This window comes from Mesoplodon densirostris, chromosome 14, assembly GCF_025265405.1.
Source record: "Mesoplodon densirostris isolate mMesDen1 chromosome 14, mMesDen1 primary haplotype, whole genome shotgun sequence".
In the NCBI taxonomy this organism is placed as follows: Eukaryota; Metazoa; Chordata; class Mammalia; order Artiodactyla; family Ziphiidae; genus Mesoplodon; species Mesoplodon densirostris.
Window position 1 is genome coordinate 72,439,875 of NC_082674.1, and position 26,410 is coordinate 72,466,284.

Genomic DNA, 26,410 nt, shown 5'->3' on the forward strand with positions numbered 1-26,410 from the left:
TATCAAAGCATTCTAATGAGCCCTTTCATTTTGCTGTTCATTGTGAAAAACACGCTCACTTTATCTCTGCCAATGAAGTGTTTCCACTTGACCGATGATGCCCCACGATCCCATTAGCCTCACGGAATTTAGGGAGTCCATTATGATGACATAATTTCCCTCTCATTCCTGGCCTGCAGAGAAGAGCAGCTACAGAGCATTCCAAGACTGCTAACGCTCCCCTCACCAATACGTTTCTTAAACCTCTGGCAAAGGAAGTGTCCTCTGAGCCCTCCCAGGGCACATAGGGGGTTTGGGTGAGCAGATCTTATGTGATAAATCCACTCCAGTGGTCTGGCATTCCTATGCCTTTGTAAACCTTCTACAGTGGTGGTTCTCAGCTGGGGACACTTTTGGTCCCCCCTCCCAGGAAATATGTGGCAGTGTCTTGAGACTTTTTTTTTTTTTTTTTTTTTGTGGTACGCGGGCCTCTCACTCTTGTGGCCTCTCCCATTGTGGAGCACAAGCTCCGGACGCACAGGCTCAGTGGCCGTGGCTCACGGGCCTAGCCGCTCCACGGCATGTGGGATCTTCCCGGGCCCTGGCACGAACCCATGTCCCCTGCATCGGCAGGCGGACTCTCAACCACTGCGCCACCAGGGAAGCCCCTTGAGACTTTTTTCTTTAAGGAGCTGTGTTATGAATGAGCCCCACGTGGCTGGTGCACACGGATGTATCAAGGCACTTTTTTTTTTTTTTTTTTGCAGTACGCGGGCCTCTCACTGTTGTGGCCTCTCCCGTTGCTGAGCACAGGCTCCGGACGTGCAGGCTCAGCGGCCATGGCTCACGGGCCCAGCTGCCCCGTGGCATGTGGGATCTTCCCGGACCGGGGCACAAACCCGTGTCCCCTGCATCGGCAGGTGGACTCTCAATCACTGCGCCACCAGGGAAGCCCTCAAGGCACTTTTTATTGTTACAACTAGGGTGGCAGGGAAGAGTATGTGCCACTGACCCATCTTACATTGCACAGGACAGCTCCCAACAACAAAGAGCTATCCAGTTCAAAATGTCAGTCATGCCAACGTCAAGAAATTTTGCTACAACATACTTAGCAAGTCCTGGCATTTTGACTTTAGCATACGCTAACTTTGGGTACAGGTTTCAGTCATTTGAGCAAACTGTTGAAGGCATTCCCAGGTAGCCAAGCTAACACGCTGAGTCTGGAATGGGTGTTGAATGCACTCGTATCAACAAATCCAGCCTAACCCAATATTACATTACTCCCACCTGCTTCAATACCTACAAAATCCACACCCATTATTTCTCAGGTTTCTATTGATATAAATTATAAAATTCCTTATTTTAGCAGATAGTGTCTCCTCATGGTCATCCTTTATACCCGGTGGGTACCCACCCCTTCCCTGCTCCCGTCCCCATTTCAAGGACTCTAGTCTGATTACTAGGTCTGGAAAAACGATAGGTAGTGGAGGCAAGTCTTGAGGATCCACAGACCCCTGCAAGGAAACTATCTCAGAGTAGAGGCAGACTTCCTTCTAATAGCACAGCAGGCTCAACTAAGAGGTCACAGGTCAGAGGTCACAGGCCTCAGCTTTGTTGGAATCTGCCCATATATTTCCACCTCAAATTTCCAGGATTCTACTCCTTCCCACTGATGCCCTATGACATAAGACAATCTACAAGGTTGTGAATCAATGTGCTGTCATTCAGCCACTGACTGGATTTGACTTTGGATCCCCTTAAAAAAATAAATAAATAAAAAGGAAGGAAAGAAAGATAGAAATGCTGATTATAACAAGTCCCCCAAAGTGTTGCTATGTAGCCAAGCTCAAAGCTAAGACAGAAAATCCCCAACGGTAAAAATAGATTTCGAGCTCAAGCTATCAACTGGGAGTTGAAACTGAAGGCCCTACAAAGGCCAATGGAACTGGATACAAAGCTAAAGATTTAGTCTTTAGCATAGATGGGAGTCAAGGTTAGAGGAAGCCATGCACTGGGAGTGAGTTGTGAACTACTCAACACTAAGAATGGAAGAGCAGTTCTTTCATTGAATGTGAAGAAAGAAACAGGTAGTCCCTAGTTGCTACCACTGTCTTTGAACCAAACTAAAGAACGAGGTCAACCAGAAGGGCAGATATGAGAATCAAAAAGGAAACCTCTCTGGAATCCTCACTGAACCAAGTCTAAGTTCTGCTCTACTTGTGGTCTTTCACTTACAGAGACAAACCTTTTGGGCTTACCACAGGGATCAACAGACTTTTTCTCTGAAGGGCCAGAAAGTAAATATTTTAGGTTTTGTGGGCCATCAGTGCTCGTCACAACCACTGAACACTGTCAGTCAGCACAATGGAAAACACTCAAAGATGGTAAATAAATGGATGGGCCAATAAAGAGCTTTTATGTTCCAATAAAGCTTTAAAGGCAATAAGCCAGGTTGGGCTCACAGGAGGTAGTTTTCCAGCCCTTGACTTAACTCACTAAACTACAAATTACCTTGAGAGTTGGTGGTTTGATATCTACCAAACCAAACCAAACAAGAAAGCCCTAGGATTTCTGACATCTAATGCAATGCAATTTGAGGTAGCATGGACTTTACATACACATGTGAAGGTGTGGTCTAGGAAACCAATCTTGGAAACCTGCCTCTCACATTAAATACATCTTTTGCTGAGTAAAGCCCTTTAACCAAGTAAGTGTTAAACATCAGTGAAATGACTAAGAAGTAGGAAATGGTATGCAAACCTCCTCCTTAACAACTTGTTCCCATCATTCTAGGTTTCTTCCCTATGCACATTTTTCCTTAGGGAATCGTTGATAAATTTTACCTCTAAAACTTACCTATTTCCACTCTCTATCTTCAGGATTTGCCCAATCACTGTTACTTTGTAAACAATTTTAAAAAGTTTTTTGGGGGGTAAATTCCTTTTTTCCCACAGCTAATGGTTCTCTGTGTCATAGTGTCTGGAACGACCCAGCTACTTCTCCAGTCAGACCAAGCACTTGAAAGGACAAGCCGGTACCCCGAGCTATCCATCCATTCACCCAGTAAGGAAGCCTGATGAGGAGAACTAGGATGTGTAAATTTCTACTGTTGGAATTAAAACAGAATATTCTGGGCTGCATGGATTTATCCTAAACTTCAAATGCATTAATTATAAATATACCGTTACACTGACTAATATTCTGTATCTTTGAATAACCATATACATTTTTTCTTTTTATAACTGATTTCTAGAGGTCTATTCCTTAATTTTGGCCATATATATGTATACCTCATGATGATAGGATTTCTTACTGTGAGGGATTAATACGTTCTTAGTAATTTTTAATATTATATTTTACATTATTTTACTACCTATGTTACTATAAAAATAACAGTATTTTACTGGAAAATTGATGCTCAATGAAAAATTTAAAATATGGAAGTTAAATGTGGAAAAAATCCCTGAAAATCTTGCCACTGTTTACATAAGGGTGAATATCCCTTTACAGATGATAGGATGCACTAACACACACACATACATGTTTGATTAAGGTATGTGATGTACCTACCTAAAATACATTAAACTGTTACATGCTTCTGTCATTAAGTTTAAGCCATCATTTTAACAGACCTGTTATTATATAAGTATCTTAAAATATAAAGACATTCCTATTGAATATTTCACTTTTACAAAATTTAGTAACATTGACATGCTACTCACCTTTTCTATTTGAATTTTCTAATTATAAGGTCCTATTCTGTGATTTCTATATCAAAGGGACGCACGTTCTATGCTTTGATATGTACTCAGCAACTTCACTTTGAAAATCAATTTTTCAATCCACCGCTAGGAAAAAGTGTGCAAGTCAGTCATTGAATAAATGTTTGATGAAATTACCAAATTTCAACAAATAATTTTTTTCTTTTTATCTCAGGCCAGAGAGGAGTAAGGAGATAGAGAACTTGACAAAAGTAATCTACTTCAAACAGCCTCTTTTCTCTACTTAAGAAGTCTTGATGAAAGTAATGCTAAAACCCTTGGGAGACAATCACATCAAAACCTAGACGGAAATGTGGTGAAGAAGAAACCAATGATCAGTTCATTTACTAAGAAATGTTTGTCCTCTGTCACTGTCATTAGTAACTCTTTCTGACACTTAAACCTCTGCCTTGACATTCTTGAAAAAAGGGTCAACAGTATGTTTTCTGTATTGCAAGATGAACAATCCATTTTCAGTAAGTCTATACTGTCACAAAAAATAACCAAATTTGTACTGTATAAGATTCACAGAATATTAGATAGACAAAGTCCAAGATAAGATCCAACTTGAAGCGAGGCTGGGGGGAGACAAATGGGGCTCATCATAACAGGACGATGCCACATTAATATTACAAATTGCAATACTGAGTGGTTTTCTAACACTTCAAATTTTTGTCTCCCTGAATTACTTTTAAGGCCAGATTTAGGTTAACTGCTCTGAATACAAATTTTTATGAAATTTTGGAGGGGACTGCAACATAATTTTCAAAAAGTTTTTCCTCATTCATTAACTGAACAAATATCGAGCACCTACAAAGTAGCTGACAATGTTCAGACTGTAGATTCAGAACAAACGTCGCTGCATTCGTGGAATTTACATTGTAATGGGCATAAATTTTGGTATGTTCATCATACTTTTGTACAAGGCCTGCTAAAACTCACACTAAGGCTTCTCCCCTAATATTTAATAGAGGTCAAAGTTCAAATTTACTACACCATTTACCAGAGTTCTCTGCCGTGTGGCCTCCTGACTACTGGGACATGTTGAGCTATGGCTGAAACACCGACTTTAATGAAACAAATGATTTTTTTTTCTTTTGAACTTGATGACTGGAAGAATTCACATGACACCTGAGTTGTTTTTGTTTTTGTTTTAATCATTTTATGGAACTTTTTTCGTGTGTGGGCTCTCTGATGGTCTCACCACTCCTATCACTTTTTTTTTTTTTTTTTTTTTGTGGTACGCGGGCCTCTCACTGTTGTGGCCTCTCCCATTGCGGAGCACAGGCTCCGGACGCGCAGGCTCAGCGGCCATGGCTCACGGGCCCAGCCGCTCCGCGGCATGTGGGATCTTCCCGGACCGGGGCAGGAACCCGTGTCCCCTGCATTGGCAGGCGGACTCTCAACCACTGCGCCACCAGGGAAGCCCTCCTATCACTTTTATAGGATTTATCAGCAGCATGGATTCTGTGATGAACTGTTAGATTGGAGCGCCAACTGAAGCTCTTACCACAGGTCTCACACTTGTAAGGCTTCTCCCCTGTGTGCACTCTTTGATGAGACTGTCGCTGTGAAGGCCGACTGAAGACCTTACTGCATCTGTCACATCTGTACGGCTTCTCTCCAGTGTGGACGCTTTGATGAAGCTGAAGACTTGAGGCCTGAATGAAGTGCTTCCCATACTCCCCACACTTATATGGTTTCTCTCCTGTGTGGACCCTCTGATGCATGTCGAGGTTCAGGCTCCACTTGAAGCCCCTCCCACACTCCTCACATTTGTATGGCTTTTCTCCAGTGTGGACTTTTTTGATGGGCTTGAAGGTGTGAACTCCGACCAAAGCTCTTCCCACACTCTTCACGTTTGAATGGTTTTTCTCTGCTGTGGACTCTCTCATGGGCCAGAAGATTTGAGGCCTGCCTGAAGACTTTCCCACACTCCTCACAATTATACGGTTTCTCTCCGGTGTGGATTCTGCAATGAATTTTAAGATCTGCTCTACGACTGAATCCCTTCCCACACTCTTCACATTTGTATGGTTTCTCACCGGTATGGATCAGCTGGTGGATCTGAAGTCGTGAACTCTGACTGAAGCCCTGCCCACACTCCTCACACTTGTAAGGTTTCTCTACACTGTGGGCCTTCTGATGGATTTGAAGATATGAACTCTGACTGAAGCCCTTCCCACATACCTCACATTTATAGGGCTTCTCCCCTGTGTGGACAACCAGATGAACTTGATAATGGGAGTTCCTCCTGAAGCTCTTCCCACACTCATTACATTTGTATGGTTTCTCTCCTGTATGGACTCTTTGATGTGCCTGAAGGTTTGAACTCAGAGTAAAGCCTTTACCACACACATTACATATGTATGATTTCTCTCCAGTGTGGACTCCCTGATGGGCCTGAAGACTTGAAGGCCGACTAAAGCCTTTCCCACATTCCTCACATTTGTAGGGTTTTTCTCCTGTGTGGACCCTCTGATGAATGTATAGATTTGAGCTACAAATGAAGCCCTTCCCACACTCCTCACATTTGTACGGTTTCTCTCCCGTATGGACTCTCTGATGGGACTGAAGGTGTGAATTCCGACTGAAGCTCTTATCACATGTGTCACATTTGAATGGTTTCTCCCCAGTGTGGACTCTCTGATGGTCCTGAAGGTGAGAGGCCTGACTGAAGGCCCTCCCACACTCCTCACAATTATAAGGTTTCTCTCCCGTGTGGACTTTACAATGAATAGTAAGTGCTGACCTACGACTGAAGCCTTTCCCACATTCCCCACATTTGAATGGTTTCTCTACAGTGTGGACTTTCTGAGGAGTCTGCAGCTGTGAGCTCTGACTGAACTCCTTGCCACACTCATCATACTCACTGTGTTTTCCTCCCACGTGAACTCTCTGATGAATATGAAGAACCAAGCTGTAATGGAAGCCTTTTCCACACTCACTGCACGTGAGACTTCTCTTTTGAGTGTAATTGCTGGTGAAGATCAAAGGTGGAGAGATCGGTGAAGGTTTCTTTACATTCATTACACTGGTAAGGTTTTTGTCCTGTGTGAATCATGGTATTCTGATCCAGCGTTGAAACCCTCGTGCTATCTTTTCTATAATCACAGTAGCCGTAAGATTTTTGACCCTTGTGTACTCCATGAGCATCAAGGTGATGTGAAATCCAACTGATGGTGTCAACATCCTCTTTACACTGACACAGTTTATTTTTCATGGAAATTTGCTGGTGTCTATTCTGATAATTCTGTGACTCAGCCAAGGAAGTTTTCCTCCAAGAATCCTGGGCTCTCAAAGTTGCAAACCTTGGATTTCCAGTACTACTGGGATCACCTGCTTTATCATTTAATATATGGTTCTCATCTTCAGAAATTTGAACAGAGTCCTGCCCCAATCTGGCAGGGGGAATCACCTTGTTTGCGGAACTGACAACTATTTATCATGGAGTCTTGGCATCTGGTTAAGTCATTTGCAATTTGTTGCCAGATTTGCCAGCAGGAAAGCTCTTCACGTGATCCTCTGTCTTGAACGGCCCTCAACTCACTTTGATTGTTTTCTTCTATCGGACAGAGAATTCAGAGATGTGGACACGTGAAAGCTTTGTTCAAAGATTCAAGATTTTACACTTAAGACACAGTATGAGACTTTAATGAACCTCAGGATGGTTCAGCTTATCTTTCGCACGACAAATGAAGTTCTCTGGTTTATATACTAACAGAAACCAAGAGATGGTCTGTTAAACTCCCAAATACTTAGCATGAATGAAACCCATTTAAAACCAAATGACTACTCTGACATACTATTTAAATCATCTTTCAAAAATTACATGTCATTCCTACCATAACACAGTATCAATAAAGACAAGCATTTTGCTGTGCTCACAGCTTTAACAGTGCCTAGCAGTTAGTCAGGGCTCAAGAAATGCATGCACAGGTGAACTCAGTTTGATTTCTAGGATTCTCCACAATTCTGAATCCCAGGTTAAGTTTGAACCAAGTCAGAGAAGCGAAACAGCTTTTACAAGTCAGGTATCAGATACAGGAAAAGGACTGGAAAGTACAGTTTTGCTTAAGTTGAAAGGCTGCACCCGAGGCGGCAGCACACCAAGGGGGTTAGTGCTGAGGAGGATATGAAAGGGGCTAAAAACTGGGACTTCCCCGGTGGCACAGTGGTTAATGATCTGCCTGCCAGTGCAGGGGACACAGGTTCGAGCCCTGGTCCGGAAAGATCCCACATGCCGCAGAGCAACTAAGCCCGTGAGCCACAACTACTGAGCCCACGTGCCACAACTACTGAAGCCCGCGTTCCTAGAGACCGTGCTCTGAAACAAGAGAAGCCACTGCGATGAGAAGCCTGCGCACCACAACGAAGAGCTGCTCCCGCTCACCACAACTAGAGAAAAGCCCATATGCAGCAACGAAGACCCAATGCAACCAAAAATTAATTAATTTTAAAAAAGGGTCTAAGCATCAGTGGGGTTAAAAAAAAAGCATGAAGACCTATGCACTGGATCCTTCTGAGGCATTTGTGCTGCCTAATATGTTCCTCCACTCCCCCTGCCAAGCAGGAGTCAAAATTTAGAGGCTAGGGAAGAATGCTGTCTCTTTAAAAACAGCATGGAAAATTCTTGGACACAGATACATTGGTCTTTAACAAGAATGAGTTCCAAAGTGAAGAATGGGGTTTATGAGTGAGCTGGGAATAAATTCCATAGCCTGTGATAAGTATTGAGAAGAAACAGACTAGAAACTATTAAAGAATGATCAAAGCACTCAAGGTGACATTATCTAAAATGCCTTCTACAAGATACATACAAATGCACACACACACACACACACAAAATGTTTGTAGAGCTAACAAAGATCGATTTCTTATTAGTGAGGTGGGCTTTGGAGGAGGCAAATGGGACGCAGCGGGGCAAATCTTTTAAGGGAAAGGCTAACTCACCAGCTGGCTGTTTTCTGAGACCTGTTCTCCCCTGGTATAAGGGATAAGGAAATAGAAATTTCTTTCCTTCTATGGGAGGGTTACCTAAGAAGTAGACATAAGAATCCTCATTCAAAACAGTATTTCCTCCCCAAATGAATTTGCTCTGCTACTAAGAGCTCAAGGAAAGTCACAGGGAAAGCATTTTACTCAGTTTGGTTATAATTACAGGTTCTATACATATATTTTTTGTGCAAGTTGATGAGGGCCAACTTGTACAGAAAGGCAAACACACACATACACACATCATGGGCACCTGAGAAGTTAGAATTAGGCTAGGAATTCATTTGAAGACAAAAAAACATTTAGCAATATCCCTTATTCACTCGGATTTGTTCACCGCCTACTAGCTATTTTCATGGAAGGCTAATTTCTCTATCCATTAACTCATTCGTTTGTTCAAGAAATATTTAAGAGTTCCTGTCATGTACCAAGACTATGCTAAGCACTGAGGCTAGTGAGCAATAAACATATAACAGACCGAATTCCTCCTGCACTCCTGGATTACCCTCCAGTGGAAGAAAGAGAGGTGAGAAACAGGTGAACAAAATGTACATGAGTGAAACGCTTAGAGACAAAACAAGGCAGGGCAGAGAGAGTAAGAAAGAGAGGACTGTATTTTCCATAGGGTGGTCAGAGGACAGCCACCTCCTCATCTTTAAGGTGACTGACTGAAAGAAGTAGAGGCCTAAAAGATTACAGGTGAAAGAGTATTCCAGGCAGAGAGAAGGACAAGGAAAAGGCTCTGTGGCAGAAGCATCCTTTGCAGGTCTGGAAAAGATAGGGTAAGGGGGAGGAGAGGTGGTGCATTCAGGGAGGTGGTGGAGAACGAACAGCAGCCCACAGAAGGCTCTAGAAGCCACTTTAAGTGGTTTTTATTCTAAGTAAAAGAAGCCACAAGAGAATTTTGAAACAAGAACATAACCTGACTTAAAGTTACAAAAGATCACTTTGCCACCTAAAGAACAAACTGTGGGAGGAGAAGGGTGGCAACAGGTGACCAGTACAAAGACTATGCAATAATCCTGGAAAGAGATTTCCAACTGGGACCAGGTGATGGACAGCACAGGGCTGGTGAGAAGCAAAACAGATAGAGAGCTAACCATAGGAACTCACGACTGCTTGGTTCTCACCTAAATTTCTATCTGGGTTGCTGAATTCATCAACCAAAGCCTCTCTTCTCTTTCTATATGTTTTGTATCTCGTTTGAAGAATGAGAACATGCAAAGTCACAAGTTAACATGAACGGGCTAGAGCGAAAGTTTACTAGAAATTTGAGTTCCAACTGCATATTCAAGGTATTGAAAGCTGTGTTTTTCAAACTTTGTATCACGACCCACTGAAGAAACAGCATTTATTTCACAACCTAGATACACAGGTAGAAAAGTATACATTACTAAAACGAAGCTTGAATGACCTATATCTAACCAATGTCTCTTTTCATGAAATCTGTTCCCACTGGCTCTCACACCACTCATGCCATCGCCCAGAGTTTCTGCTGCAATGTGCTGTACTCTTCCTAAGAAACTCTGATATTTTCTATACTATTTTATTTCATTAAAAAGTCACACGTAGGGCTCAATAAATTGGCTTTATGATCCACTAATGGCAGGGAGGGAAATCTGAAAAAGAATACACAAGGTACAGCAAGATACTGTCGACTTACAGTTCTTTTACAAAATAATTGAAAAGGACCTGAAACACACTGTTTAGAAAGACCAGAGACATCCTCTCGTGTCCCACAGGAATTGCAAAAGTCTGGTCCCCAAACTCAGGGAACCACCTCAAGAGGCCCAAAGCCTTGAAACACCAAGGTCACAAAGACACTCGCAGAGAAAGGCTGTCCTCACCCACTGAGACCAGGTTCCGGAAGTTTTCCACCATAACATCCTGGTACAGCTTCCTCTGGGCCGAGTCCAGCAGCCCCAGCTCCTCCTCTGTGAAGGCCACGGCCACGTCCTTGAAGGTCACCGCCTCCTACGACAAACAACACCACCTCAATCTTATACCCAGTGGCCAGTGGAAGAGGGGCAGCCCCGAGGAGACGAGGAGGATGGGAAGTTGCTCCGGCTCCTGTGAGGTGTGCAGACTTCCCAGCACCCCCTCCTTCCATCCTGCCAATGCCACACACTGACTTTCCTCAGCCTCACCGGACGTGCAGCTATGAAAGAGAAAGCTTTGTGTATTTACCTGGGGCTCTCAGACAACTCATAAGTAAACTCCCTTGAATTCTAACCACTGGATCCTGAACTAAAAGGCTTTCACTGTTTAATTATTATTGCCAAGTGCCCCAGAAACAGTTACCAATTTAGTCCTGGCAGTATTTGATGGCACCTGCTTTCTCACTGAGGTGGGAACCAGCTGAGAAGGAGTGTTATATGTGGAAACTAACCAAAAGGCCATGCCAGGTCTCTGAATGAAAACTCTCTCTTTCCCCGTTTCTGTCTTTCGCTTGAATGCAATACTCTGACTCCACACCCTTGGTTTTCTGGGTGAGTCTGAGTTGGTTCCTCCTTTTTTCACAACCCCGATTCTTTATATTTAAAACAAAGATGAAACCAAGCACCTCTTTATACAATTGTTCTGAGCTGTCTATGCAGTGACATGTGCTTTAAGTACCACTGGACTTTTTAAACTAAGGTCATGTATTACTCTGATTAGAAAAAAATATAAGATGGAAAAAGAAACAAACCAGTAAATAAAATACACAAAGGGCCTGACTCAAGCATGGGGAAGACTGAATCTAACTCTGGTCGTGAGAAAACTTCTAACGATACATTATTTTTTCTGCGTGAAGCAGCAGTTTGATCCTGCTGTGCTCTGCCGTATTTGGATATTCTACCAAAAAACATCCAAGGCACCACATGTAAAACATACCTCTTAAATTCTGAATACCTAAACCTACTATGTTAAGGGCAAAAAGGGGCAATATTCTTCAGAACAGATATTTTGAGAAAAAGGTTAAATCAGGAACAGTGTCACTGTAGTGCTCCTAAAACAGGAGAAGTCTTTAAACTAAATGTCTGTGAGTAAAGAATGGTATAAAAAATAGGTGCAGGGCTCCCCTGGTGGCGCAGTGGTTGAGAGTCCGCCTGCCGATGCAGGGGACACGGGTTCGTGCCCCGGTCCGGGAAGATCCCACATGCCGCGGAGCAGCTGGGCCCGTGAGCCATGGCCGCTGAGCCTGCGCGTCCGGAGCCTGTGCCCCGCAACGGGAGAGGCCACAACAGTGAGAGGCCCGCATACCAGAAAAAAAAAAAAAATAGGTGCATAAGTTTGCAGGAACATGATAAAGCAATTAAAAGTGAATGTTAGCTAGTATTAAATGAAAAAAACAATTTAAAACTGTATCTATGTTATATATACAAATACACATCCATGAATACATATGATGAAGAGATTACAGAAATAGAAATGCAGCTAATTTGTAAGCAGGTAAGCAGTAGACTGGAAGATGTCCTTCATTTCCCTTAATTTTTCTTTTACTTGTAAAATAAAAAAATGATGAAATAAAACAAAAATTAAAACCGAAACCAATTAAATTTAACAGGAATTTTTAAAAAAGCACACATGGCACACTCAGGTCCTCATATGCTTAGACTCTCCTTGAAAGAGAAAACCCATATGGAACTATACCCAATATTTCGTAATAACCTATAAGGGAAAAGAATCTGAAAATATATGTATATATATGTATAACTGAATCACTTTGCTGTACACCTGAAATTAATACATTGTAAATCAACTATACTCCAATCAAAAAAAAAAAAAGAAAAAGAAAAAAAAGAGGAAAACCTGTGTCCAACCTGAGTACAAAAATGGCGTTTTTAACAGCAAGAAAGGCAAGCTCTACTCACCTGGAATGTGCTCATTTTCTCTCTCCTTCTGGGGCAGTGCAGAGTCCTAACAAGACAGACAGGGAAAGAAGAAGTCAAACTGGAAACTGGTTTAAAGAAAAAGAAGTCACTAACCCACGTGGTGCTCATTGTGAATTACCAAGGCTCCCAGTCCTCGGGGTGGCTACAGCTGATTATGCTTGATGAGCAGAGCCCCACGCAGATACCAGATGCCCCCGTGAACCCCCTCAGTGGCTGTGTGAGGAATGACCTGCCCATCCATACACAGTGGCCCCCTCACAGTGTGCCTGCAGCTTCCACAGGGGTCATTCGTATTCTGGGTATGGTGTAAACAGAGACCATGTAAGTCAGAGTGGGTTTTGGAGTCAATATGCATGGGCTCTGATCAGGCTACGCCATTCACTAGCAGTGTCACCCTGGGCAAATTATTCACATCTCTTCGCCTCAGTTCTGTCCTCTGCCAGTAGGGGGGAACACGGGCATCCACCTCGTGACATCGTCATAAGGTAGGAAGCTCTGAGAACACCACTGTCAGGGTTTCTTATTTCTTAGCAACTGCGGTAAAGCAGATGATATTTTAGTTAGAAATTATCCTTAGAGATGTGATTTCTACCAACAGAAGGCTGTCAGACATGTGGAGGTCATCCATTGTTGCCCTGTTATGTGAGAGTCTTTATAGACTTCTGAAAATCTCTGCTTGTCTTCCTAAAGATTTTGTGACTGCAACAATAACATTTAAATTGACGTGGACAACTTTTTACAAAAGGTATAAAAATACGTTAAGTTTCTTTTTAAACAGGAAGTACCCTTTTGACAATTATGCACAGAGGTAAAGAGAACTAATAAAAGCCAGGATTCTGCAACAACAATAAAAAATAGTTTGACAGTCCATACCTAATTCAAACGAAAAAAGACAGGAATCTGAATTGTAATTATATCATTATAAATATAGGAAAGTTTAAGAAATAAATGGGAGACTTCCCTGGTGGTGCAGTGGATAAGACTCCACATTCCCAATGCAGGGGGCCCGGGTTCGATCTAGTACAAAAGATGGCAATGATTCCACTCCCCAAAGCTTGGGAGAGAGATATCTTCACAACTTCTAACGACCTCCATTTTGACTCTACACTTGCTAGCTGTCTTCTGCTCAATTTCTGAAAGGGGCCCTGACAGTTGACAATAATTAGTGGGGGAATAAAATCATTGGACTAAGTAGGGCTTTGGTGAATCCAGCTCAGTTTTATCTGTGACATCCAGCAGGGTCAATTTCCTCGGCCTCAGTTTCCAGAAAAGACCCTCTCTTGAGCTTCTCGAATTTTCACGTGCATGTGAATTACTGCGGGATCTTGTTGGAATGCAGCCTCCTGGACCCCCTACGCAGAAATTATAAATCAGAAGGTCTCGAATGGGGCTCAAGGCTGGGCATTTCTATCCAAGTGATGCCAATGCCGCTGGTTTGTGGACCACAATTTGAGTAGCACTGCAGTGTAACATCAGTCCCACAAAAAACAGCCTCCACTACACAGAAACATACACAAAGAGTAACCAGACAAAAAGGCACTAAAACATTAACAACGGTTATCTTTACATCCTAAAGTTACAGATAATTAAAATTTTTCTTTATGTATATATCTGCATTTTTCCATAATGATTATGCTACTTCTATGATATACATATTATTTGAAATAAAATAAATGACCCAGTTGAGAAAACTATCTTAAAAACTCATAAAATAGCCTAAACCTTGCTCTCAAGGTCCCCACAATTAAGTCCCAACCTCCTTTCATGATATGATTCTAGCCAGTACCCTATGCTCAAAGAGAATATACCAAAGGGATTAGCAAACTCAGCTGCTGGACTCAAACTGCCTGGGTCCCAACCCCAGCTCTGCCTCCTACCATCTGGGTGAGGATGGGCCAACAGGGTTGTGTTCCCTGCCCCCAGCTCCTCAGCCTTAAAGTAGAGAAAACAGCAGTACCAATTCACAGAGCCACTGCCTGATGGAAATGTGTTCATTGGCATAAAGCTTTTAGGATGGAAATTAGTGACCAAGGCTCAGTTATCATCGTTACCCATGTCCCATACGTTCTACAATTTATAGGAATATCTTAAGTAGAAGAATGCCAAGTCCTACTCACGTGGGGCTCTGTTGCCTCTTCCTCCGTGCAGTGCTTTTGGAGAAGCCAGGGCTGGGGAAGGAAAGGAGACTGTGAAATACCAGGGCTGTGTTTCCATCCCCACTAATTCATACCGCACCCCCTTCCGCCCCCGTACCAGCTAGAAGTCCTCTCCTTCCAAAACAGGCCAGGAGTCCAGGACAATTCAGCTTCCTGGGCTCACAGAATCCCGCTGCGAAATGGGTGCCTCCCGAATTAGCGTAGTATTAATACCAACAGTGTATCAGGCAGTTGTAGACCTTTTACTTGTGCTATCTCGTTTCTTCTCACAACACTATATTAACAAGGCATTCCTTTTTCCCCCCTTTTACCGAACAGCAACGGAGGCACAGAGGAGTTAAGCAACTCACCCAGTGTGACGCCGTATGAAGCGGTAGGGCTAGCTCATAGGTGGGGGACGGGGTCAGGTTAGGGGTGAAGAAAACCGGGGAGACCCTCAAACCCCAGGAGGCACGACCTGAGCCCACCCCATCCCGGGTACCTTACCAAACGCAAAGAAGCTCCGCCCGCGGGACGTACATCACCACTCCAGGCCCTCAAACCTCCGCTTTTAGCCGCACCTCCTCTTTCTCCCCAAATGAAAGGTCTGCAAAGGGGAAGCTTGAAGGGGTCGTGAAGAGCGGACCTGAAACACCGTCATCAGGCAAAACATGGCTGCTACGTGTCCTCCTGGGGCGGAAGTGCCTGCGACTAACCCGGAACTCCTGGACCACATTTCCCAGAATTCCGCGGGTAAACCTTTACAGCGAGGCGTTACTGTAGCTGCAGTATATGGGACTACACGAGTTTACGAGCTCTGGACTACATGTCCCAGAATGCAAGGGTGGGTGCGGGGGTGTCTACCGGCACGAGCTCTGGCCTACATGTTTTCACTCTGGTTTGCACTTTCCGGAATCCCTGAGAAGCTCTCAGGCAGTCTTGACGTCCTACTGTGTAGGCCTCAGAAGAGTGTAGATTCTGTTCATTGAAAGGCGTACAAACTCAGTAGAATTTTGGACGTCTTCAAGAGGCTAAGCGACATAAAAGCATTAACAGCCACGAAGGCTTCCTGGTAAACCCCAAAGAGTTTCACCATTGGAATAAGGGGAGAAGGAAACTGGGCTTTCTTTGGCAGGGACTGAAGCCAAACGCCCAAACACCTCATTCCCTGAAATTGTGTAAAGGTGAACGTGTTTTGTTAGCATCTTACAACCCGTGCAGAAGCAAGGGAAAATCCTTTCTAGAGACAGACATCAACATCCTAGGTCTCAAGTTATTTCTGTAATTATAAAATCTGTGACATTGCTATTTGACCAAGTGAACTTTAAGGGGAAGGAAAAAGCATTACTTGACATACGGAGGGACACTTCACAGTCATAAAAGTTTCAAATTATCAGAAACTAATAACTTCAGCTGATACTTTATAAAGCAAAAATTGACAGAACCATGAAGAGAAACATTCAAATTCATAATTGGATCTGGAGATTTGAACACATACATAGAGGGAAATGTTGAGCCTTAAAAGCATATATTAAAGTAGAAAGGGGGGCTTCCCTGGTGGCGCAGTGGTTGAGAGTCCGCCTGCCGATGCAGGGGACACGGGCTCGTGCCCTGGTCCGGGAAGATCCCACATACCACGGAGCGGCTGGGCCCATGAGCCATGGCCGCTGAGCCTGGGCGTCCGGAGCCTGTGCTCCGCAACGGGAGAGGCCACAACAGTGAGAGGCCCGCGTACAGCAAGGAAAACAAAAACAAAACAAAACAAAACAAATAAAGTAGAAAGGAAGTTGAAAATTGATTCAGAAAACATCCATTTCAGGAAATTAATAAATGAATAATAAAACTGAAGAAGGCAGATGGAAAAATATAAGATCAGATGAATGAAATACAAAATAAAGTAGATCCCACACACACCCACAAAACAGAAATTAAAGAAAAAAACAAAACAAACAAACAAAGATCATCCATAGTATAAACAAAGATTTTTTCAAAAATTTGTTCCAAATTCTTTCAGGAAAATATCCTCCAAGAACTATTCCTGACTTAAGCCAACATAGCACACAGGATTTCTTTCCACTACAAGTAAAGTGAAATCTTGGGTATAGCATGATGAAATACGGTAACATGATTAAGTTTTATTTATTCACCTCCTGTTCCCTATGGCACCCTCCACTCCCTTCTCTACCCCGTAAGCTACCATTCTAATTTGTTTGATGTGTTTTCTTTTGGGTGTGTTCTTGTGCAAAATGTGCACTTGTGTATATTTTCAATTCATATAAATAATATTGTGTCATAAAATTCATTCTGGTGTTTATTTCCTTCATTCAGGAGTATATTTTTAAGATTCACCCATCCAGGCTTCCCTGGTGGCACAGTGGTTGAGAGTCTGCCTGCTGATGCAGGGGACGCGGGTTCATGCCCCAGTCTGGGAAAATCCCACATGCCGTGGAGCGGCTGGGCCCGTAGGCCATGGCTGCTGAGCCTGCACGTCCGGAGCCTGTGCTCCGCAGCGGGAGAGGCCACAACAGTGAGAGGCCCACGTACCGCAGAAAAACAAACAAACAAACAAAAATTCACCCATCTATCTAATTTGTTTCATAGAGTTCCATTTTCTGCACCCACATTTTACCTGTACTCTTCCAACTGCCATGCCAATGATAATAAAATAAACATCTTCTTACATTTGTTTATAGACGTATCTGAGAATTTCTTTGGAATACATACCCGAGTGAAATTATTTCATAGCAAATATGTATACTTTAATAATATAGCCAGATTGACTTCCTGAACGGCTACACCAGTCCAGATTACCAAAGAGTTGCACGTCAGGTTTTTGTGCAACCACTTACCTTCATTTGGACGACTCATCACCGTTTTGCTAGTGTATTAAATGTATAGTAGTATCTTGTTTTAGTTAAATTTCTCTGATTTCTAATAAGTTTGATCTTTTTTTCAAATGCTTGGTAGCTTCATCTATAAATGTCTACTTAAAACTTTTGCCCCATTTTCTAATGTGGATGCTATCTTTTTCTTCCTCATTTCTATTACATATTCTGATTATTAATACCTTTTCAGTTTTACCAATTACAAGTATCCTTTCCTAATTGGGCACGTGTTTCTAAAATTTTTCTATTGTGTTCTTCATGGAATAGAAATCTTTAATTATAAGATAATAAACCAATAATTTCTTAATATCTGTGCTTCTGAAACTCCTCAGGTGAAAAAATAGATTTCTACCTTTTAAAAGTTAACTTTCTAGACTTATCTTTCACATGTAGGTCCTTTAAATATTTTGGAGTCTATTTATGTACATTTTATTACATGGGATCCACTTTTCTTTTTCTCCAAGAGAAATTCTTAAAAATAGTGATATTCATGGCTTGAAGATTCAATATTACAAAGATATCAGTAATCCTCAAAATGATCTATAGGCTCAATCAAACCCCAATAAAAACATCAGCATTTTTTCCCTTGGAAATTGATGAGATGTTTACAAATATTATGTGGGAAAGCAAAGAGCTACAAGAAGAGCTGGGGGCTTCCCTGGTGGTGCAGTGGTTGAGAATCTGCCTGCTAATGCAGGGGACACGGGTTTGAGCCCTGGTCTGGGAAGATCCCACATGCCACGGAGCAACTAGGCCCGGGAGCCACGTACTGAGCCTGCGCGTCTGGAGCCTGTGCTCCCCAACAAGAGGCCGTGATAGTGAGGCCCACGCACCACGATGAAGAGTGGCCCCCGCTTGCCACAACTAAAGAAAGCCCTCGCACAGAAACGAAGACCCAACACAGCAAAAATAAGTAAATAAACTCCTACCCCCAACATCTAAAAAAACATAAAAATAAAAAATAAAAGAAGAGCTGGGACAATCTGAAAGAAGAATGAAAAGAAAGGTATTAGTCACATTAAATCTTACTATAAATCTACAATATAAGATAGTCTGGTGTTTGCTCAAGGATAGACAAGATAATAGACATCAAAATCCATGTTGAAACAGACATTATAACAACGTGTAAAAAGAAAACACTGCAGGGAGTTCCCTGGTGGTCTAGTGGTAAGGATTTGGCGCTTTCACTGTGGTGACCCTGGTTCAATCCCTGGTCAGGGAACTGAGATCCTGCAAGCCACGCAGCACGGCCAAAAGAAAAAAGAAAGAAAAGAAAACACTGCAGCAGAGAGGGGAAAGAACTCTTGTTAATACAGTTGATCCTTGAACTAGGGTTCAAGGGGGTTAGGGGTGCCAACCCTCTGCTAAGTTGAAAATCCAAGTATAACTTATAGCCAGTCCTCTGTACGTACATGGTTTCTCCATAATCGGCAATTCTGCATCTGAGGATTGAACCAACCTTGGATCGTGTAGTAGTGCAGTATTTACTATTAAAAAAAAATCCTCGTATGAGTGCACTTGTGTAGTTTAAACCCATGTTGTCCAAGGGTCAACTCTTGGTTCTCAGTCAGCTGGATATCCATATGGGAAAAATATTAATCATTACTGCATAGGATATAAAAATATAAATTCCAGAAGATCTGCAGACTTAAATTTGAAAAGTAAACAATGATGCTTTAGGAAAGAAACGTAAGATAATAGCCTTTTTGCCTTGGAGTAGGAAGAATTTCTTAAGACCAAAAAAATCACCAACTGTGAAAGAAAAAATTGAAAAATTGGACTATTTTAAAGTTAAGAAACACCGTAAACCCAAACGCAGCACTCTTGGGCCAAAAGTGAGAGATATTTTAAAAACATCTATGGACTAAAAGACTCAGATGCATCCCTCAGGCCCATGCATTCTTCAAGGGTCAACTGTATCTACCAAAGTTGAACATATACCCTATAACCCTTTGGTTCCACCCATAGAAATATCCCTCAAACAAGTGCACAAGGCACATTCTAGATTGCTCACATCACCACTACCTGTGATAGCCAAGAATGGGGAAGTACCCAATACCCACCAATAATGGGATTAATAAATAGATTTTGATATGTTTACACACTGCAATAATATCCACCAATGAAAATGAATCAACGGTATCCACTCCCAACAATATGGATAAATGTCATGGATATACTGTGGAGCAAATGAAGCCAACACAAAATAGCACCTATTACATGACTCCATTTATATAAAGTACAAAATAGGCTAAGTGAATCTACACCATTACAAATTAGTGGCTACCATATGGAAAGGAAGGTTACTAGAAAGAGCCAAAAAGGGATGCTTCTAGGGTTTGGGGTTTGTCCTGGTCCTCCAAGAACTAGACGGCAAAGTGCTGAGAAAGACTTTAATGAACAAATATTTCATTAGGGAAAACATCGGAGACAAAATGGCAGGGAGCTCTGGAAGGCTGGCAGAACTATCAGCTCATAGTGCAAGTCTGACCCTGAGTGAAGATTTGGAAGAAAGATTTGGTAAATCATCCCAGACTGCCTTGTAATCTACGTAAAATCCTTCAAGGCTGTCAGAGTCCTTGAAAAAAGGTCACTGGACAGAGGAATCCTGGTCTCCAAGAAATGGCCTGCCTTAGGATCCCTGCTGTGCTGACTAGGAGCAATCAGGGGCAAGGCCGGCCTCCAGGCAAACGTGGTGATGGATTTAAGAGCAGCAGCTGGGACCTTTGGCCAGTTATGCTCCCTGTGGTCATAACTGTGAAACAGGAGACTCTCAACGTGGATGCTTCCTTGTGATAAGATCTGGTTGTTTATTTCTGTCAGAAATAATACTGAAGCAACGTTGCGTCCTTCTCAGTATATCATACCCCAGAGATCTAAAACGTTCGTTTGTTCTGTTATTGATAATGTTCACCTCTTGGCTAAGGTAGTGTTCACCAAATTTATACCTACTGTATTTCTTGTTGTGATTAATACTTTGTGGAGAGATATTTTGGGTTTTGTAGCATCCTGCTCCTTGTAAACTTTCAACCAGTAGTTTTATAATTCATTGATTACTCTTGCCAGAACCTATCATTACTATGATGGTTGTAAATAATGATTTTTACATTACATCATTCCTTCTATATATTTATGGTTTGGCATTCTATTATGAGAGCCCTTCCTTCCCTCCCTTCCTCTTTTTTTATTCATATTCTGTATGATAATTATTTATTTTATGGTCAAATTGCTCAGATTTACCCAGTGTGAGTCTCTTCAAGCTGGATCTTTTTACACGTCCCACCACTCTTTCCTACTTTCTGGCACAGTAAATTTTCTCCAGGATCATTCTACACTTTCCTTGCTCCAGCCCTGAAATAGAAACGTGGATATACATGCTTATATACATCACATACACATGTGTGTGTTTGTATATCCTCGCACTTCCATATCTACTTCTGTAAATACCTAGCACGTGCACTCACTCCCTCTCTCTCTCTCCAGATGGGTGGACGGATGGATGGATGGATAGACAGATCTGTATAAATAACTTATGGTCAGACTTCCATATCCGTGGTTCCTCTGTATCTGCAATTCTGCAACCATGGGTTCCACCAACCACAGATCATGTAGTACTGTAGTAATTACTATTAAAAAAAACCCTGCATATAAGTGGACCTGCCCAGTTCAAACCCATATTGTTCAAGGGTCAACTGTAACTTGCTAAATAAAGCCCTTTAACCAACTATATTAAAAATACCACCATTGGTCTGCGTATGGAATGCCATCCAAACCTGCTTTGTCCTTACTGGTTCCACATCCAGAGGGTCCTCTGCTATTATGCTTAGTTCTCTCCTCATGTGCATCTTTTCAACAAGAGAAACTTTTTTTTTTAAACCTCCACAATGTAGGTATATCCACTTTTGTTTCTAGCTCCAGGATCTTCCCTCTCCCTATTATGGATCTGTAGTTAAAGCACAGCATAAATAAAAAAGTTTCAACTGTTGAAACTCATGAATTTTTCTGTGTATGCAAAATAATCTGAGAACTGTTTTGTTTTTGAAATTGGCTTCCAGAGTTCATACCATATTTTGATCTTATATACCTTATGACAATATAGAACAATCATATGAGGTCTTAACTGCAAGGGATAATTATTTAATACTTTTTCAAATTCTATTAAAATAATTTCCTGCTTTGGCAATACCCACTATTCAATGAAAAAAATATAACATGAAGTTATAAAATGGAAAAATATCACAAAATGCTCCTTGCCTAGGAAAACCACTCTGGAAGAGTATCCCTTTACACATGATCTTATGCATGTACACATACATGTGTGCACATGCACACATACACAAACACTAACAAAGATTTATGGTTGATTATACTATGAAGGCTACAATCTGTGACCTCTCAAAGCCCATATTGTGTATCTCCTGCGATTATGATATGTCATAAATTTTTAAAATAAATTTTTTATTTAATTTATTTATTTTTGGCTGCATTGGGTCTTCGTTGCTGCGTGCGGGCTTTCTCTAGTTGCAGTGAGTGTGGGCTACTCTTCGTTGCGGTGCGCGGGCTTCTCATTGCAGTGGCTTCTCTTGTTGCGGAGCACAGGCTCTAAGCACGTAGGCTTCAGTAGTTGTGGCACACGGGCTTAGTTGCTCCACAGCATGTGGGATCTTCCTGGACCAGGGCTCAAACCCGTGTCCCCTGCATTGGCAGGCGAATTCTTAGCCACTGTACCACCAGGGAAGTCCCTGTCATCATTTTACCGGCTTCAGATTAATATAGGAATCTATCAAAACTCAAATTCTTACAGCTGTACACTAATTTCCATTAAAAAATTTAGTGACATCATTGATGTGGTGTTCATCTTTTTGGTATTTTAATCTCATAATCAATAACTTCCAATTATATGATTTCTAAATCAAAGAGATCTAATATATTCTGATATATATACTCCTTTCCTGAAACCATGCTTTACTGCAACCAATAGGGAAAAGCACATAAATGTCAGTCTTGTCTCAATAATACACTGGATAATTTTATCAAATTCCTACAAGTTTTCTGGGTATTTGCCTCATGGATGTGGGGGAAGAATATGGCATAGCCCCTACCTGAGAAGTTTAGAAGAAATGCTACAATAATTAGAAGGCAAACATTTCAAAGTCTGGATGAAAATGCAGAGAATTAGAAATCAGTAAGTTCAAGGTCAACTAAAAATTTTTTTTTCTAGGGACAAACAATTTTTGTGACACTTTCAAAGTGTTACAGTAAACCCTGCCTTAATATTGACAGACAAAAAATCAATTGTATACTATGCAGTTACTGTTGTTGCAAAGTTAATCATGTTTTTTCACTCTGTACCATCAGAAAAAAAAATCACAAGATAGTTCAATTTCTACTGAACACAGTCCTTGGAAAACTAGACGGGGTCTCAAATAACCACCCAACTTGAGAACAGAGGCTGCGGGAGGCAAGGAGCCAGTTGCGATAGGCTAATAGCATATTAATATTGAAGATTGGGGGGCTTCCCTTCCCTGGTGGCGTAGTGGTCAAGAATCTGCCTGCCAATGCAGGGGACACGGGTTTGAGCCCTGGTCCAGGAAGATCCCACATGCTGCACAGCAGCTCAGCCGCGTGCCACAACTACTGAAGCCTGCACACCTAGAGCCCGTGCTCCACAAAGAGAAGCCACTGCAATGAGAAGCCCACACACTGCAATGAAAAGTAGCCCCCACTCACTGCAACTAGAGAAAGGCTGCGTGCAGCAATAAAGACCCAAGGCAGCCAAAAATAAATTTAAAAAATATATATTGCAGATTGGTTTTCTGCAGTAGTTTTCAGTATTTCAACAAAAGTTCATGTCCTGAATTAATTTTATTTTGCAGGTTTCCCCATCTGGATACAACTTTCATATATTATACATTTCCCCCTTTTGGTTTATTTAAAACACAAGTACTGAGCACACCTAAAAGCACTAGTCAATGATAAGGTTGTGTAGATTCAGCAGCCAAGTCCCTGCCCTCATGGAGCGCACATTCTCATGGACATCAATTTTGACGAGCTCATCCTTACACTTTTGTTAAAGCCCAGACCAAACTCTTTTCCTTTCTAAGTGCTATCTCCTAAGTGACATCTGATAAATGTCAAAGTTCGGAATGCAGCCCTTACTGCACCACTCAGAAGGGATCTCTGCTGTGTGCTCTGCTGAACACTAGAATCTGTTTAGCTACTGCTTCAACACCAACTAATTGAAAATACTTTCTCTCCGATGAGACCTGACGCTTGCAAGAATTCACGCTGCACGTGAGTTTTTTGAAAACATCATTTTGTAGAACTTCTATCCTCTGACAGTTCCTTGATGTTCTTACCACTCTCGCTGCTTTCATAAAATGTATCCCCAGTATGCATTTTGTGATGACTTATAAGATTGGAGCGTCAACTGAAGCTTTTACCACACGTCTCACACTGGTAAGGTTTCTCCCCTGTATGAACTCGCCTGTGATACTGCAGCTGTGAAGACCGACTAAAGACTTTACCACACACATCACATCTGTATGGCTTCTCTCCAGTGTGGATGCTCTGATGAAGCTGAAGACTTGAGGCCTGACTGAAGTGCTTCCTACACTCCCCACACTTATATGGTTTCTCTCCTGTGGGGACCTTCCGATGCATGTCGAGGTTCAGGCTCCACATGAAGCCCTTCCCAGTGTCTTGGGCAAGACACTTGGCCACTGTATTTATTTGTACTTATCTACACTTATCTGTCACTTGGGGGTTATAATTGTACCTGTTCCATGGGTACGTTGTACAAAAGATCTGTAAAGTAGTTACAAGAAACCGACACAGAGTAAGCACTCCACAGACATTGGCTATTAGCTATTGGAAATATTTCTCCGTGAAACAGATGACTTTATCAGTGGATGACTCGGTGGGAGACAGTGAATCACAGAATCACAGTATGTTGAAAGTGACCTAGTTCACACTATTATGTGAAAAAAAGAAAAGTGTGCATGGGTAGAAAATGTCTGAAAGTTTACCTAACAAATAGTTCATCATGTTAACTTTGAGGATTAGAATAAATCAGGAAAGGAGGAAAGAAAAACTTGAGTGTATTTCATTTGTGTTTCTATCATTTGTGTTTCTACACTGAGACTCTGAATACACTGGAAGTGCAATCTATTTTAATGTGGCGGGATAAAGGTTTTCAAGTTTTCCTGATCCATCCGTATTATTATCTCAGAATTGCTGGCATTTCTTGCCATCTTCGGTTCTACACCCATTTGAGTCAGTGGGCCATTCTGGACGGAGGAGATAATAGAGCAGAAGTGACGTGAGAGGAAAGGAGAGACAAGATTTTCTCTTTTCTCTTCAAAGAGGAAAGGTCTTTGGAATGGGAACAACTCACAACCAAACTTTGGGGAAAGGATGTGATGGAAAAAGAGATAAACATCCTACCCCTGTGATGAGAAGGATTCCCTGGGCTGGATGGAGGGAGGTCATAGGTGGCTGGCAAGGAAACCAACTAGCGAGAAACACACACAAGTGCAGAGCAAACACCCTGAGGCCACTCAGCCTGATTCCATGCAAACATATGTCCAGCAGCCAGCCCTTCACCTGTGGCTCCCCAGCAAGACAGGTACCTCGGGGGTGCCAACTCATTCTGAGTCCATTATGCCTGGCCATTCATAAACCGCTGTCTAACGTGTGAGGAATAAACTCTCAATGTTTATGAGGAAATTGGGGAAGGAGATTGAAAGGTTACTTAAACGGAAAACAAAGAAGTTCGGGAAGGCAGGATGGTAGAGAGACAAGAAAAAGACCTTAAAAGATAGAAAGGATTTGCCAAAGAAGAGAAAGAAAAAGAAATGATTCCGAATGGGTTAACCTGCAGCTAGGAAGTTAAGGAAGATTATTGATGGGTGAAGACTATGGAATAAAGTGAATAAAATGTATCAGAAGTTGCTGAGACTATGGTAAGCAGCATGATTATCAAATTATGAATTGGCTGCACTGGCATTCTAGGGGGGCACTAGGAAGGGGAAGCAGATGTTCATGAGATGACAGTAGCAGGTGGAAAGTTGATTCAGGGGAAGATCAGTCTTGCAGAGGGTGTATCAGAGGAGGGCAAGTGTGAGCAAGCAAGGAAATACTAAGTGTATACGGTTCCTTCACTGAGTGCACCCAGCCCCGTGGTCAGCCTTGAGAACAAGCAGGACTTCAGGTACTGGAGCTACATTTCAGTCGTCAAGACTTGAGAAGACACCCTTAACTCAGGTCTTCTCTTCAAACTCCATCTTTCCTTCTTGACCTTCATTTGGCCTCTACCCTTACCCTCAAGCTGTGGACTGAGGCCACAGAGCAAGATGGGTCACTAGTGTCCTCCATCCCCTGGCGACTGTGGTTCACATCAGTGGAGTACCAAAGGCAATAACCAAGTAACAGACACAAGAGTGTATGAAGAAGAAGAGATTCTGGTAAGGCTTTCTGTGACAGTGTGGGCCGAGTCGGCTGTATATGCCTGCTATCACCTGAATGATGAGCAACCTTAGGGGAGAACTGCTCAGAAGGCAGAGCCTGGCTCTCTAGAGGCTCTGCGTCCTCACAGCCCACTCGAAGACCTCAGTTGCAGCTTCGGCCCCCGATCTCTCTCCCTCTGCCTACTCACAGTTTTTGAAGTCTTCTTTCCTCCACATTTCTCTTGAGAGGTGGAGGAGGAAGATGAGGTTCAGGCCAGCTCAGACTCCCCTGGGATCCCAGCAGGATGCCTATCATTAACCTCCCACCTTCTA

At 42.3% G+C, this 26,410-nt stretch overlaps 1 protein-coding gene across 1 annotated transcript; it reads right to left on the bottom strand.

Annotated features, from left to right (window-relative positions):
- Positions 1-5,421: 5,421 nt before the first annotated feature.
- LOC132502195 (zinc finger protein 226-like) lies at positions 5,422-16,220 on the bottom strand. Its single transcript, XM_060118032.1, is given in 7 exon segments — positions 5,422-6,699; positions 6,701-7,126; positions 7,128-7,305; positions 10,583-10,709; positions 12,590-12,635; positions 14,728-14,778; positions 15,253-16,220. Coding segments are annotated over 7 exon segments (2,052 nt in total). The 5' UTR covers positions 15,288-16,220; the 3' UTR covers positions 5,422-5,510.
- Between the last annotated feature and the right edge of the window lie 10,190 nt (positions 16,221-26,410).